Source organism: Hypanus sabinus, chromosome 4, assembly GCF_030144855.1.
Source record: "Hypanus sabinus isolate sHypSab1 chromosome 4, sHypSab1.hap1, whole genome shotgun sequence".
NCBI lineage: Eukaryota > Metazoa > Chordata > Chondrichthyes > Myliobatiformes > Dasyatidae > Hypanus > Hypanus sabinus.
This window is the reverse complement of record NC_082709.1, coordinates 188,636,585-188,653,994: the sequence shown is the minus strand read 5'-3', so window position 1 is coordinate 188,653,994 and position 17,410 is coordinate 188,636,585. Positions and strand designations below refer to the sequence as shown.

Genomic DNA, 17,410 nt, shown 5'->3' with positions numbered 1-17,410 from the left:
TTCTGTAGATGCTGGAAATTCAGAGCAACACACACAAAATGCTGGTGGAACTCAGCAGGTCAGGCAGCATCTTTGCAGAGGAAATACCTTCATCAGGACTGGAAAAGAAGGGGGCAGAAGCCAACATAAAAAGGTGGGAGGAGAGAGGAAGGGATACAAGTTGACAGGTAATAGGTGAGACCAGGGGCAGGCTACCCAGGTTACAAATGACCTGACTTGGAGGCAGCCCAATTTTGTATAAATTCTCCCATACATTCCATTAAAAAGATGTACCGATTAGTAGGTTAATCCCTTACTGTCAGGAACGGGGACAGGATTGGACCCAAATGCAGGACGCAGGCAGTGAAGTACTAGGAGTAGGACAGGATGGGGATGCCTTGGCATGCAAGGGGTAATGCAAGCAGGGCTGGATCCCAGAGGTCAAGCAGGCAGGGCAAGATCCCAGAGTTCAGGCAGGACAGGAGAGCCCCCTGGGGCAGGCACATAACTCCTGGTCAGGGCCACCTCCCAGGCAGGAACACAGAGGCCCCGGCAAGACACAGAACACCTGGGCAGGTGCAGGCACAACCCATAGGGAGCAAGGGGTGGAAAGAGTATTTAAAGAGAACAGTAGACGGAGCGGGCGACGGAGTAGAGGGGGACAGAGTAGAAAGGCTTTGTCTCGAGAGGTTTTGACGAGAAGAGGCGGAGGACGAGCTTCACTCCAAGTGAGGTAAGGCCGGGTAAGTTCCTTTCAAAGAAAGTTTCAAAAGTTAAGGCAAGTATTGGGTAGGTCATGACAGCTGAGATCGGCCCCATGGTTTGTTCATCCTGCAGCATGTGGGAAATCAGGGATACTTCCAGTGTCCCTGATGACTGTGTGTGCAGGAAGTGTGTCCAGCTGCAGCTTCTGGCAGACCGCATTGAACGTCTGGAGCTGCGATTGGATTCATACTGGAGCATCCGCGATGCTGAGAAAGTTGTGGATAGCACGTTCAGTGACCTACAAGGTGAATTTAGGGAATTAGGAGATAAACTAAAAAGTAGGACCACAAAGGTAATAATCTCTGGATTACTACCAGTGCCATGTGCTAGTCAGAGTAGAAATAGAAGGATATTTCAGATGAATGCATGGCTTGAAAAATAGTGCGGGGGGGGGGTTCAAATTTCTGGGCCATTGGAACCAGTTCTGGGGCAGGTGGGACTGGTATAAACAGGACGGTCTGCACCTGGGCTGGACTGGAACCAATGTCTCAGGGGGACCGTTTGCTACTGCTGTTCAGGAGGATTTAAACTAATGTGGCAGGGGGATGGGAACAAGTGCAGAGAGACAGAGGGGTGTAAAATGAGGGTAGAAGCAAAAAGTAGTAAGGTGAAAAGTAAACGTGGCAGGCAGGCAAACCCAGGGCAAAAAGCAAAAAGGGCCACTTTTCAACATTTGTATAAGGGCTAAGAGTGTTGTAAAAACAAACCTGAAGGCTTTGTGTGTCAATGCGAGGAGCATTCGTAACAAGGTGGATGAATTGAATGTGCAGATAGTTATTAATGAATATGATATAGTTGGGATCACAGAGACATGGCTCCAGGGTGACCAAGGATGGGAGCTCAACATCCAGAGATATTCAATATTCAGGAGGGATAGGCAGGAAAGAAAAGGAGGTGGGGTAGCATTACTGGTTAGAGAGGAGATTAACGGAATAGAAAGGAAGGACATTAGCCTGGAGGATGTGGAATCGATATGGGTAGAGCTGCATAACACTAAGGGACAGAAAACACTGGTGGGAGTTGTGTACAGGCCACCTAGCAGTGATAGTGAGGTTGGGGATGGCACTAAACAGGAAATTAGAAATGCGTGCAATAAAGGAACAGTAGTTATAATGGGTGACTACAATCTACACATAGATGAACCAAATTGGTAAAAGTGCTGAGGAAGAGGATTTCTTGGAATGTATGCGGGATGGTTTTCTGAACCAACATGTCGAGGAACCAACTAGAGAGCAGACTATTCTAGATTGGATATTGAGCAATGAGGAAGGGTTAGTTAGCAATCTTGTCATGCGAGGCCCCTTGGGTAAAAGAGACCATAATATGGTGGAATTCTTCATTAAGATGGAGAGTGTCATAGTTAACTCAGAAACAAAGGTTCTGAACTTAAAAAAGAGTAACTTTGAAGGAATGAGACGTGAATTAGCTAAGATAGACTGGCAAATGATACTTAAAGGGTTGACGGTGGATATGCAATGGCAAGCATTTAAAGATCGCATGGATGAACTACAACAATTATTCATCCCAGTTTGGCAAAAGAATAAACCAGGGAAGGTAGTGCACCCGTGGCTGACAAGGGAAATTAGGGATAGTATCAAGTCCAAAGAAGAAACAGATAAATTAGCAAAAAAAAGTGGCACACCTGAGGACTGGGAGAAATTCAGAGACCAGCAGAGGAGGACAAAGGGCTTAATTAGGAAAGGGAAAAAAGATTATGAGAGAAAGCTGGCAGGGAACATAAAAACTGACTAAAATCTTTTATAGATATGTGAAAAGAAAAAGATTGGTCAAGACAAATGTAGGTCCCTTACAGTCAGAAACAGGTGAATTGATCATAGGGAACAAAGACATGGCAGACCAATTGAAAAACTACTTTGCAAACACAAGGAAATCTGCAGATGCTGGAAATTCAAACAACAACACACACAAAATGCTGGTAAAACACAGCAGGCCAGGCAGCATCTATAGGGAGAAGCGCCGTCGACGTTTCAGCCCAAAATGTCGACAGCACTTCTCCCTATAGATGCTGCTAGCCTGCTGAATAACTACTTTAGATCTGTCTTCACTAAGGAGGACATAAATAATCTTCCGGAAATAGTAAGGGACCGAGGGTCTAGTAAGATGGAGGAACTGAGGAAAATACATGTTAGTAGGGAAGTGGTGTTAGGTAAATTGAAGGGATTAAAGGCAGATAAATCCCCAAGGCCAGATGGTCAGCATACCAGAGTGCTTAAGGAATTAGCCCAAGAAATATTGGATGCATTAGTGATAATTTTTCAAAACTCCTTAGATTCTGGATTAGTTTCTGAGGATTGGAGGGGGGCTAATGTAACCCCACTTTTTAAAAAAGGATGGAGAGAAAAACTGGGGAATTATAGACCGGTGAGTCTGACATCAGTGGTGGGAAAAATGCTAGAGTCGGTTATCAAAGATGTGATAACAGCACATTTGGACAGAGGTGAAATCATTGGACAAAGTCAGCATGGATTTGTGAAAGTAAAATCATGTCTGATGAATCTTATAGAATTTTTTGAAGATGTAACTAGTAGAGTGGATAGGGGAGAGCCAGTGGATGTGGTATATTTAGATTTTCAAAAGGCTTTTGATAAGGTCCCACACAGGAGATTAGTGTGCAAACTTAAAGCATATGGTATTGGGGATATGGTATTGATGTGGATAGAGAATTGGTTGGCAGACAGGAAGCAAAGAGTGGGAGTAAATGGGACCTTTACAGAATGGCAGGCAGTGACTAGTGGGGTACCGCAAGGCTCAGTGCTGGGACCCCAGTGTTTACAATATATATTAATAATTTAGACAAGGGAATTAAATGCAGCATCTCCAAGTTTGCAGATGACATGAAGCTGGGCGGCAGTTTTAGTTGTGAGGAGGATGCTAAGAGGATGCAGGGTGTCTTGGATAGGTTAGGTGAGTGGGCAAATTCATGGCAGATGCAATTTAATGTAGATAAATGTGAGGTTATCCACTTAGGTTGCAAGAACAGGAAAACAGATTATTATCTGAATGGTGGTCAATTAGGAAAAGGGGAGGTGCAACAAGACCTGGGTGTCATTGTACACCAGTCATTGAAGGTGAGCATGCAGGTCAGCAGGCAGTGAAAAAAGCAAATGGTATGTTGGCATTCATAGCAAGAGGATTTGAGTACAGGAGCAGGGAGGTTCTACTGCAGTTGTACAAGGCCTTGGTGAGATCACACCTAGAGTATTGTGTGCAGTTTTGGTCCCCTAATCTGAGGAAAGATATTCTTGCCATAGAGGGAGTACAGAGAAGGTTCACCAGATTGATTCCTGGGATGGCAGGACTTTTATATGAAGAAAGACTGGATCAACTAAGCTTATACTCACTGGAATTTAGAAGATTGAGGGGGGATCTTATTGAAATGTATAAAATTCTAAAGAGATTGGACAGGCTAGATGATGGAAGTTTCCAATGTTGGGGAAGTCCAGAATGAGGGGTCACAGTTTAAGGATAAAGGGGAAGCCTTTTAGGACTGAAATGAGGAAAAACTTCCTCACACAGAGAGTGGTGAATCTGTGGAATTCTCTGCCACAGGAAACAGTTGAGGCCGGTTCATTGGCTACATTTAAGAGGAAGTTAGATTTGGCCCTTGTGGTTAAAGGGATCGGGGGTATGGAGAGAAAGCAGGTACAGGGTTCTGAGTTGGATGATCAGCCACGATCATACTGAATGGCGGTGCAGGCTCGAAGGGCCGAAGGGCCTACTCCTGCACCTATTTTCTATGTTTCTATGAAAGGGTCCTGGGGCAGACCACATGGATCCCAGGCAGGGCCACCTCCCAGGTAGAAACATGGAGGCCTGGGCAGGTGCAGGGCACAACCCATGGGAAACAAGGGGAGGAAAGGGTAGGAGTCCTCAGGGCAGGCCATATCCTGGACAGAGACACAGAGGCCTGGGCAGGTGCAGGGCACAACCCACCTGAGGTGAGGGGTAGGAAGGGGACCAAATGCCCCCACCAGGCAACAGCAGACAGCCTGGCTTCCCCCACAGAGGCAAGGGACAGAACCACCCAAGGGGTAACAGCAACAGCCTGGCTTGCCCAACAGAGGCAAGGGAACAGAAGGGAGCTGGGTCCAGGGTGAGCAGCAGGACAACCAGGATACACCAGTAAATAGGGAGAAGCAAACAGACAGCACCACAGCACAGGCAAGGCGAATACAGCAGAACAGCAGGACCAGCACACACGAGAGAAGCAGGAAAACAAGACAAACCTGGACAGAACCAATACAGAGCAGGTCAGAACCCAGGCAGAACAGGATACAGAGCAGGCCAGCAACCAGGGCAGAACCAGATTCAGAACAGACAAACCAGGTACCGAGCCCATTAAACCAGCTTCAGATCAGAACCCCCCCCCCCAAAAAAAAACTAGGCTCAGTCCCCAAGCCCCTTTATAAACACTTGCCCCCTAATAGGGGACAGGTGTACCTCCATAAGCCAAGATGATCCAATGGCTCCGGGAGACAGGAGGACTGGCTGCAAGGCCCGGAGTCCACGAACTGGAGCAAGACCTTGAAGGCGGTCTCCGGACCGGACCCTAACACTTACATACTGTTACACCACTGGCATTTGGGGCAGCAATGAAGGTCCTCCATGTCAGTAGTTTCCTCTCAGTTTTTACTACTGACAGTCATTCCTGGTGGAGACTCAGGAATTCCATCATTCTCAGACATTGAAGGATTCTTCATTGCTGTTCTGTAACAGTTTTGTTTTAGCAATCAGGGTTGTTTATCCACTGAACCCCCTGAACCTGGTGCTCCACGCTTAGCCTGGCCTCTACCCTTTGATCTTTTGGCATGGGTGACCCTACCAAAAGCCCTGACACCACCCAGCAGAGCTCTCCGGGTCACTGAGGTGTGCATGCCTCCCAACCCCATGGCAAGATTGTGGTCCTCTTGGAGGAGTAGGTGAATTGGTTATTGTAAATTGTCATAGAGTCACAGAAAAATACAGCTCAGAAGCAGGTCGTTCGGCCCATCTAGCCTATGCCAAACCATTTAAACAGCCTACTCCCATCGACCTGTGCCGGTACCATATCCCTCCATGCCTCTCCATCCATGTACCTATCCAAACTTCTCTTAAATAGTGAAGTTGAGCTCACTTGCACGGGCAGCTCGTTCCACACTCACAGCCCCTCTGAGTGATGAAGTTTCCACTCATGTTCTCTCCAATATTTCACCTTTCACCCTTAACCCATGACTTCTGGTCATAGTCTCACCCAACCTCAATGGAAAAGCCTGCTTGCACTTACCCTCATAATTTTGCATACCTCTATCAAATCTCCCCTCAGTCTTCCAAGTTCCAAAGAACAAAGTCTTAACCCATTCAATCTTTCCTTATAACTTGGGTCACAAGTCCTGGCAACCTCCTTCTAAATTTTTGCTGTACTCTTTCAACTTTATTTACATCTTTCCCATAGGTAGGTGACCAAAACTGCACATAATACTCCAAATTAGGTCATATGATTAGGCTAGGGGGGATATCAGCGAGTTACTGGGTGGTTTGGCTCATTGTGCAGTATCTCTAAATAATAAAAAACTAAAAGAAGTTTTATCATGGATTGTGTGTGTGTGTGGTTATTCAACAACATTAAGTAATTATGCAAGCGTACATTGTGAGATATTATATGTTTGCAATAGGACATGGATGTTTCTGACTTATGGAAAATATAGAGCACAGAACACAGAACAGGAAAATGCCTTTTGGCCCATCATGTCAGTACTGACCATTATGCCAGATTAAATTAGTCCCATTTGGCTCCACGCCGTTGATATCCCTCTGTCCCTCGCCTGTCTAAATCCCGTGTAAAGTTAAGAGAGTACAGACAGTGGTCGTACTCGCTAGAACCTGAGGGGATCACCATCAGATTTCTGAATCCATTGTTATTCCTTTATCTTGAACTACTTATTTACTTTGTCATTTGTTATGTTGCGGCATGGTAGAGCAGCGATTAGTGTACTGCAATAATATCACCAGTAATCCCCACCACTGCCCATGAGGAGTTTGCACACTCTCCCTCTGACTACGTGGGTTTCCTCTGGGTGCTCTGGTTTCCTCCCACAGTCCAAAGGCGTACAGGTTAATAAGTTAGCTGGTTACATGGTATAACTGGTCAGTGTGGGCTCATTGGGCCAGAAGGGCCTGAGGTCGTGCTGTATCTCGAAAGAAAATTGTCTTCGCACTGTACAAAATAATAACTTTCATGTTATATAGGACAGTGAAAATAAATGTGATTCTGATTCTGAATGCCCCTAGATAAGGGGTTCAGCCTTTCTGAACAGATGAAGCGAAATTTCTTCAACCCAGAGGTGTTTGAATCTTTGCAAGCACACGGGTCCCTAAAAACAATACCAATAAACTTGAAAGTGAACAGAGAAATTTACAAGGATATTGTTGAGGCTTGTGGACCTGAGCTATAGGGAAAGGATGAATAGGTTAGGAATTTATTCTCCAGACCGTAGGAGAATGCGATTCAAGATTCAAGACTGTCAATCTTCAGCAGACGAGTGTGAAGGAGAACAAAATAATTGTTACTCCGGATCCGGTACAGCAGAAAAAACACAATAAGTTAAAGAACATGATTTCTAAAAACCCAAAAAAAACCCACAATAAATATAAATATGAATATAAAAATGATCCTATAAAACAGAATGTACAGCAATCTGTTATATACACACACTGATTTTATGTACATAAAGTGACACTAGGTGATGTACATGTATTGGTAGTTGGGGCTGTGGATGGTGGATAGTAGGTGGAAGTGTTGATCAGCCTTATTGCTTGTGCAAAGTTACTGTTTTTGAGTCTGGAGGTCCTGGTGTGGATGCTACGTTGTCTCCTCACTGGTGGGAGTGTGACAAACAGTCCCTGAGTAGAGTGGGTGAGATTCTTTCTGATGTTACTGGCCCTTTTCTGGCACCTTTCTGTATCTGTAGTACTTTATGAAGACTTTCTAAAGCACTGGTGAGGTATCACTTGGAGTATTGTGAGCTGGTTTGGGCCCCTGATCTTAGAAAGGATGTGCTGAAACTGGAGATGGTTCAAAGGAGATTCATGAAAATGATTCCAAGATTGAACAGCGTTATGAAGAGTGCTTGATGTTCTGGGCCTGCATTCACTGGAATTTACAAGAATGAGGAGTGACCTAATTGAATCCTATCGAATTGTGAAAGGCCTGGATGGAGTGGATGTGGAGAGGATGTTTCCTATGATGGGACAGTCTAAGACCAGAGGACAGCCTCAGAATGGGGGGGGGGGGGTGGTGTCCTTTTAGAATGGAGATGAGGAGGAATTTCTTTAGCCAGAGAGTGGTGAATCTGTGGAATTCTTTGCCACAGGAAGCTGTGGAGGTCAAGCCTTTATGTATATTTAAGGCAGAGGGTGATAGGTTTTTGATTAGTCAGGGCATGAAGGGATATGTTGGGGTGGAGGGGGATGGGAGGCAGGAGATTAAGGCTGAGAGAAAAAATGGATCAGCCATGATAAGATAGCAGAGCAGACTTGATGGATCAAATGGCAGTGATTCAGCTTGTTAGGGTGCTCTCTACTGCGCATCGGTAGAATGATGTGAGTATAGATGTGCAAAGTCCAGCTCTCCTCAGAAAGTAGAGGTGTTGGTGAGTTTTCCTGTCTGTGTGCACTGTGTTCTGGGCCATGAGAGGTTGTGTGAGATATGCCTCCTCGGAGTTTGAAACTGCACACTGCTTGCAGTGCTGTGTCGCCGATGTAGAGAGGGTTGTGAGTGGTGTGAGAATGAGGGGGGATCTTAGAGAGGTTGATAAAATTGTGAGGAGCTGGAGAGAGTGAAGAGGAGATTTACAAGGACATTGTTGGAACTCGAGAACCTGAGTTATAATGAGAGGTTGGACGGGCAAGGACTTTATTCCTTGGAGAGTAGGAGACAGAAGTGTACAAAATCACGAGGGGTCACAATAGGGTGAATTAACTTTGTCTCTTCCTCCAGAGCAAGTGAATCAAAAAATAGAGGGCATAGCTTTAAGATGGGGGGGGATTTAAAAGGGGCCTGAGGGGTGATTTTTTCACCCAAAGAGTGTTTAATTTGTAGGACAATTTGCCAGAGGAAGTGGTTGAATCAGGTACATTAACAACATTTAAAAGACATTTGGACAGGTACGTGGATAGGAAAGATTTCCAGGGTTACAGGCCAAACATGGACAAATTCAATGAGAATCTTCATCATCATGGCCGAAGTAGTCTGTTTCAATGTTCTATGATTCTATGACACGTTCTCAGCACAGGCGGAGTGTGAAGACTCGGACACTGAATATATTCACAAGGAAGATGGGAAGAGCTCTGGGCAATGAGAGAACCAAGGATATTGCTTTTGTCCAGTAGATCAGGACAAAAGGAACTCGGAGCTGTCATCGAACCCTGGACCTGTCCACTTAGCCCCCATGATCTCTGCTGGCCCAGACTCCAGTGGGTGTACTCTGCAAAAATCCATTCATTCCTCCTCTCATTCTGACTGGAGACATCTCAGGGTCTAGGCCTTGATTGCCAGTCATGTCACATCACTGATCGGCTGGAAATCAAGCTGCTGAGCTCACAAGCAGGATGCCTTTCACACCATCAGCCCTATCCTAGCCCTTCAAAGCAATTCTGCCATTGGATCTTTTCCCAATCTCAACATCAAACCAGCACCAAGTGCAATGGGCGTAGATCCTGCCCTTTCACACACTCCGATGCTGCTTCACCAAACCATCTCCATTATGCCATAGCACTATAAGACAGAGGAGCAGAATTAGACCAATCAGCCCAGTGAGTCATGCTTGATGTTTCTTTCAATCCCGCTCTTCCATCCTTAACCCTCTTACCAATAAAGAACCTATCAACCTCTACCTTAAATATACTCAATGACTGGGCCTCCACAGCTGTCTGTGACAATGAATTCCACATACTCACCACCTTTTGGCTAAAGAAATACCTCCTAATCTCTGTTCTAAATAGATGTCCCTCTATTCTGAGGCTCTGCCCTGTGGTCCTAGAAGGCAGGAAATATCCTGTCCTGATAAAGGGGCTTAGCCCGAAATGGCAACTATTTATTCCCCTCCCTCCATGGATGCTGCCAGACCTGCTAAGTTTTCTCCAGTATTTTACTCAAGGTATCCAGCATCTTCAGACTGTTATGTGATTGTGTACAATTACAGTCTGACTGGGGAATTTCTGTCAAGGTCTCTGCACTTTCTATTGAATGTGCTGAACAAAGAGCGGGGGGGGACTGTCACATGTGAATGAGAAGTACTCCATGATTCAAGAAAGGACAGAACAGAAGACGGTTTCTCCTTATTCTGTGGCAGAACAAAGATTAGCTACTGGAGCTGTCAGTTGTCAGTCTGACAGGCATTTACACTGATGTGCCCGGGTTAGGGATAACTCAGAGATCCTCCTTCGGCTGTCATGGTGGAGGACAGCACCTGTCACAGGAGAGTCTGATCATTCCCCCACTCACACAACAGCATCAAGCTCTTTCTTTATCAGCTCCTGGCAAGCCCTGCGGGCACGACGGTTCTGGAGAGGTTTGCTCAGGCACACTTCTAATGGTCTATCTGATTTATCTTACACAAAATAAGCAAGATAGACAAAATATAATGTTCAGCTGCTGACCGGGGGCAAACAGGAGCAAGATAGCTCTAGAGTGGAGTCACAGCAACAATCTTGCATTCAGTGTTACTGAACTGTTCTCACAACCAATGGATTCACTTTCATAGACTCATCATCTCACATTCTCCATGTATTTATTTATCTATTTATTTATCTATCTATCTATTTATTTATTTATTTATTTAGCTATTTATTTATTTATTTGTTTGTTTGTTTATTTATTATTTTTCATGTTGTGTTGGTTATCTTTTACACACTGGTTCAATGCCCAAGTTAATTCAGCCTTTCATTGATTCTGTACAGTTATTATTCTATGGATTTGCCCACAAGAAAATTAATCTCTGGGTTGTATATGATACATATATGTACTTTGATAATAAATTTACTTTGAACCAAAGAATTAATTGTGGACTTCAGGAAGGCTAGGATGAAGGAACACGCACCAGGCCTCATCGAGGGATCAACGGGGAAAAGTTTCTGGGTGTCAACATCTCTGAAGATCTATCCTGGGCCCAACAAAGAAGGCATTTCATCAGGAGTTTGAGGAGGTTTTGTATGTCACCGAAGACACTGGCTAATTTTTACAGGTGTACCGTGGAGAGCATTCTAACTGGTTGCATCACTGTCTGGTACGGAGGGGGCACTGCACAGGATGTTAAAATCTGCAGAAAGTTAGAAATTCAGCCAGCTCCATCATGGGCACCAGCCTCGCCTGCACTGAGGATACCTTCAAAAGGCGATGCCTCAGAAAGGAGACATCCATCATTAAGGACCCCCATCAACCAGGACACACACTCTGCTTATTGGTACCATCAAAGGGGAGGTACAGGAGCCTGAAGACACAGACTCAATGCTTCCCCTCTGCCATCAGATTTCTGAATGGACAATTAACCCATGAACACTACCTCTGTCAACAAAAACTAGAGGAAATCTGCAGATGCTGAAAATCCAAGCAACACACACAAAATGCTGGTGGAACTGCAGGCCAGACAGCATCTATGGAAAAAAAATACAGTCGACATTCTGGGCCGAGACCCTTCGCCATCACTTAGTGTTGCACTGTAATGTCCCCACAAAAACAACACCTTACATAACATGTGCTATTGATATTAAACCTGATCCTGGAAAGCTTGCTGTTACCCGGAGCTGTGGGCTCGCAATGTTGGCACAAAAGCATGGCGACACCTGGACACTGCTCCAACTCGTCTGCGCACTGTGTTAGTCGTTGATGCAAACAACTGTACGTTTTGATGTTTCAATCACTCGCAGGTTGAGCTGGTGGTGAGGAAGGCAAATGCAATGTGAACATTCATTTGGAGAGGACTAGAGTACAAGAGCAGGGATGTGATGCTCGGGCTGAATAAGGTATTGGTCAGACCACGCTTGGAACTTTGGGCCCGTTATCAAAGGAAACGTGTGCTGGCATTGGAGAGGGTCCAGAGGAGGGTCATGAGAATGATTTTGGGAGTGAAAGGGTTAATATATGGGGAGTGTTTGATGGCTCTGGGTCTGTACTTGTTGGAGTTTACAAGAATGAGGAGGGGATCTCATTGAAACCCACCAAATATTGAAAAGCCTCCATAGAATGAATGTGGAGAGGATGTTTCCTATAGTGGGGGAGTCTAAGACCAGAGGACACAGATAGAGTGGGTGTGGAGAGGATGTTTCCTATAGTGGGGGAGTCTAGGACCAGAGGACACAGATAGAGTGGATGTGGAGAGGATGTTTCCTATAGTGGGGAGTCTAAGACCAGAGGACACAGATAGAGTGGATGTGGAGAGGATGTTCTCTATAGTGGGGGAGTCTAGGACCAGAGGGCACAGATAGAGTGGATGTGGAGAGGATGTTTCCTATAGTGGGGGAGTCTAAGACCAGAGGACACAGATAGAGTGGATGTGGAGAGGATGTTTTCTATAGTGGGGGAGTCTAGGACCAGGGGACACAGATAGAGTGGATGTGGAGAGGATGTTTCTTGTCGTGGGGAGTCTTGGATCAGAGGACACAGATAGAGTGGATGTGGAGAGGATGTTTTCTATAGTGGGGGAGTCTAGGACCAGGGGACACAGATAGAGTGGATGTGGAGAGGATGTTTCCTATAGTGGGGAGTCTAGGACGACAGGGCACAGATAGAGTGGATGTGGAGAGGATGTTTCCAATATTGGGGGAGTCTAGGACCAGAGGACACAGATAGAGTGGATGTGGAGAGGATGTTTCTTGTCGTGGGGAGTCTTGGATCAGAGGACACAGATAGAGTGGATGTGGAGAGGATGTTTCCTATAGTGGGGAGTTTAGGACCAGAGGACACAGATAGAGTGGATGTGGAGAGGATGTTTCCTACAGTGGGGAGTCTAGGACCACAGGACACAGATAGAGTGGATGTGAAGAGGATGTTTCCTATAGTGGGGGAGTCTAAGACCAGAGGACACAGATAGAGTGAGTGTGGAGAGGATGTTTCCTATAGTGGGGAGTCTAGGACCAGAGGGCATGGATAGTATGGGTGTGGAGAGGATGTTTCCTATAGTGGGGGAGTCTAGGACCAGAGGGCACAGATAGAGTGGATGTGGAGAGGATGTTTCCTATAGTGGGGGAGTCTAGGACCAGCGGACACAGATAGAGTAGATGTGGAGAGGGTGTTTCCTATAGTGGGGGAGTCTAGGACCAGAGGACACAGATAGAGTGGGTGTGGAGACGATGTTTCCTATAGTGGGTAGTCTAGGACCAGAGGGCACAGATAGAGTGGATGTGGAGAGGATGTTTCCTATAGTGGGGGAGTCTAGGACCTGAGGACACAGATAGAGTGGATGTGGAGAGGATGTTTCCTACAGTGGGGAGTCTAGGACCACAGGACACAGATAGAGTGGATGTGAAGAGGATGTTTCCTATAGTGGGGGAGTCTAGGTCCTGAGGACATAGATAGAGTGGATGTGGAGAGGATGCTTCCTATAGTGGGGGAGTCTCGGACCAGAGGGCACAGATTGAGAGGATGTTGCCTACTGTGGGGAGTCTAGGAACAGAGGACACAGCCTCAGTATTGAGGGACGTCCATTTAGAACAAAGTTGAGGAGAATTTCTTTAGCCAGAGGGTGGTGAATCTGTTGAATTTATTGTCATGGAGGGCAGTAGAGGCCAAGTCGTTGAGCATTTTTAAAACGGCGGTTGATCGGTTCTTGATTAGCCAGGGTGTCAAAGGTCACGAGGAGAAGGCAGGAGAAAGGGGTTGAGAGGGAAATGATGGAATAGTGGAGCAGAGCTGATGGGCTGAATGGCTTAATTCTGCTACTGTGTCTATGGTCTTGTGGTATCGATAACAAATAAAGTTATGCATCTCTTATCTGGTGTGTTCTGTGATTCAGTGTTTCCATGCTGGTGGTGGATGAAAAGTTTAAAAGCACTCTAATTCCCTTACAGGTGTTCCTCAAACTCCAGTAATCAGCAGCTTCAAAGGCCCAGTGAACGAGGGTGACGTGGTGGAGCTGACCTGTACCACAATAGGCAGTAAACCGGCTGCTCACATCAGATGGTTCAAGGGCGACACCGAGATCGAAGGTAAGTTCCAGAGAGGGTCACTGCTCCTCCTCCAACTTCTGTTTGTCTCGTGTGGGGTAATCTCACTGAGGCACAAGTCAGTGTATTCCCTCTTGGAATGGGTGCTCACTACTCTCAGACAGACTCACAGTGGATATGAAAACAGCAAGGTAACTCACTTGTTCAGCAAGAGGAAGGAAAGGACGGCTGAACATTTAACCTTGACTAAAGCTCTGAGTGGAAAGGACTCATCACTAAGGAAAGGTGATTGGAACCAAATATCACAGCTGCGATTGTTGTCACTTCCACATATTCACGTGTGTATGGTTCCAAAGAAAGCTCATTGGAACACATAGCATCAGATAACCAGCATTCACAAGAAAGACATAACTTAAACATGAATTTTACATTTTTACCAGAAAGAACACCATCAGTCTTAGCAAGATATCCATTTTAGTGTAAAGCGATGAAAGTGGTTTACTGGTGTGCTCAGGAGGGGAAGTAGCTGTTCCTGGTGTGGGACTGCAGGCTGCCCAGTGGTAGCTGTGCGAAGATGGCATGGCCTGAATGGTAGGGATGACGGATGTTGCCCTGGAGATACAACCAATAGTGGGGAGGGATGTGTCTGTGAGGTATTCTCTGCTTCTTCTAGTACCAGAGGGCATGCATTGAAGGTGAAGAGGGGCTGGGTTCAAGGGGGATGTGAGGGGCAAGTTTTTCACTCCCAGTCATGGATGCCTAGAATGCGCCGCCTGGAATGGTGGTAGAAGCAAATACATTGGAGGCTCTTAGGAGGCGTTTGGACAGGCACATGGATGTGAGGAAGGTGGAGGGATATGGGTGTGGTGTAGGTAAGAAGGATGAGTGTTTGGGTGTTTTTGATTTGCTTTTAGCTGGTTCTGTACAACATTGTGGGCTGAAGGGCCTGTTCCTGTGCTGTTTGCTTCTATGTTCTTACATTCCTGCACGTAGGAATTGCCATACCAGACCATAGGACTGTTTCAAAAGTTCATCTGTAGAAGTTTTCTCATGTGTTTTTTCTGTCCTTAAGTTAAACATTAACAGAAGCATATGACATGTTTGCCTTTATTAGTCGAGGCACTGAGTTCAAACGTCAGCAAGTTACGTTGCAGGTTTATAAAATGCTAGTGAGCCACATCTGGATTATTGCCTACAGTTCTGATCACCCCAGTACAGGAAGGATGGAGGGGCTTTGGAGAGGGTGCAGAAGAGGTTTACCAGCATGCTGTCTGGATTAGAGGGCATGTGCTAGAATGAGCGGTTGTTATGCAGTGTTATTTCATTTTAAATGTCAAACGGGATTTGTGGCTCCCATTGTTTTCTTTTCTGTGGGAAATTGGTCCATATTGGCTCTTTCAGTGGTAAACGTTGCCGACCCCTGGTCTAGGTGCAAGTTAAGAGTAGAATGGAGAACAGCAAACACAGCCATAGAAAAGTACAGTACAGGCCCTTTGGCCCATTATGCCTGTTCAAGTCATGATGAGCCCCATCTCCCTATCTCTCCACTCCCTGTCGGTCAGGTGCCTGGTGAAATGCCTTTAAGCACCACTGCTATATCTGCCCCCTCCACCACAGTCAGCCCAGTCAGGGACCCCCGACCCTCTGTGTGTAATAAAACCTGCCCCACACATCTCCTTTCAGTTCAGCAAGTCTTTTAACAAGGATTGAAAATGATTTACCACATTGTTGGAATTAGTGGACATTTACCGGGGGCTGCCTGGATGGGAGAGCATTTCTTAAGGGGACAGGCTGAGCGAGCTCGGGCTTTTTTACATGGAACAAAGGAGGATGAGAGGTGTACAAGATGATCAGAGGCATAGATCAAGTGGAATGTGATTAGAGGAAAGTATAGAGGGATGTCAGAGACAGTTTTTATACTCAGAGAGGGCTGGTGTACAGAATCTCAGCCAGGGGTGCTGGTAGAGGGAGATACATTAGGGACATTTAAGAGACTCTTAGATAGGCATGCCGTTGACAGAAAATGGAGGGTGACGCAACATCGTGGGAGAGTGGCACCTTGCTGAATTGCTCTCCCATGGACCCAGAACACAAAAACCAGAGCAGGGGTTGGCCATTCAGCCCATCGAGCCTGCTCCACCATTCAATAAGATCACGGCTGATCTGACCTTTGATTCAGCACTAACTACCGCCTTTTCCCCAGAACCCTTATTTCCAGTCTTATGTCTCAGCCCAAAACGTCACCTCAATAGATGCTGCCTGACTTGCTGAGTTCCTCCAGCGTGTTGTGTGTTTTACCTGAAATCTGTCTAACTGTGCCTTTGATAGAGTTAATGAGGTAGCTGCCACTGCTTACCTGTGCAGAGAATTCCAGAGGCTCACCACTCCCTGGGAGAAGCAGTTATTCATCACCAGCCCTGAACACTGAGGCAATGTCACCTCCTTCCAGCCCTGGGAACAATGGACCGAAATGGCTTAGTCCCTGCAGTATCCTCTCCAGGCAACATGTTGAACGTCACTGTGTCCACCTCTATACCTCCCCTAGCAGCCCTTCCACACAGCCACCACCTCCTTTGTGTCGAAGTTACCCATCTCTCATCAGTCCCGTTTAAATCTCTCCACTCTGAGGCAAAACTAGCACCCTGCAGTTCTCGTCTCCCCATGAGGACACAGCCTTGGTGAGCTTCCTCACTCTGCTTCCCACCCCACCCCAAGTGAACTCTGGATTTGAGCATAATGTTCCCTAGGGCAGGGTTCCTAGCCTTCTTTATGGCCTGGACAAATAGCATTAGACAAGGGGTCTGCAGCCCCCTGGTTTGGAATCCCATTCTGAGGGGTTATTCCCTAAATGGAGAACGTCCGTGCATGTCTTTGTTTAACCTGGAGAGGCTGATGCACAGATTGGTCCCTGACAGGTCAGGGTCAGGTCCCAATGGCATGGAATGCAAGATGACTGGGGACCCTTCACTGCTACAGCCTTCCTGCACCTTCACTGCCGTTGTGCTGTCCCATTACCTTCCACCAGCTCCGCAGCTCGGGTCTCAGCCGGGTGGCTCCTTGCCCTTACCGCCATGGGTGACCGTTGCAGACATCTCAGGAACTCACTAACCTCTCCGTCACAACAAGGTGACCATCCTCGGGAACAGGCCTTCCCCACGGGGCTGTTACCATGCCAACCAATTGTCTACCGGCCGCAGTGTGCATTTTGCAGAGTTCACCTATTCAGTAAAAGAAATTGCCAGTCTAGGGGGAAGCAGAGAGGTTGATGCAGTACCACATCAAAACACAACTCCCTGCATGGGCCAGAGGCTGCTTGCTGGTTCTCCCGGGGTTAATGAAATATTAAAATTGATAACAACAGCCTGCACAGTGAGCGAAGAAACTTGAATCAAGTTCAGTGGTTGAGCCTGGACATTCATTTCTTCAATTCCTGGAATGGGTCTCGACTCTGCAGAGGTCCATGAAAACTCTGAACCCTCCACCAGTTGTAGTATTCATCGCGAGTGAG

General features: G+C 46.4%; 1 protein-coding gene across 1 annotated transcript in view; it reads left to right on the top strand.

Annotated features, from left to right (window-relative positions):
• LOC132393583 (cell adhesion molecule 2-like) overlaps positions 1-17,410 on the top strand; it is a 225,939-nt gene that overhangs the window by 49,750 nt on the left and 158,779 nt on the right. Inside the window, exon 4 of the mRNA XM_059969022.1 lies at positions 13,807-13,944. Within this exon, the coding sequence (XP_059825005.1) occupies positions 13,807-13,944 (138 nt within the window). The remainder of the gene's footprint in view (positions 1-13,806; positions 13,945-17,410) is intronic.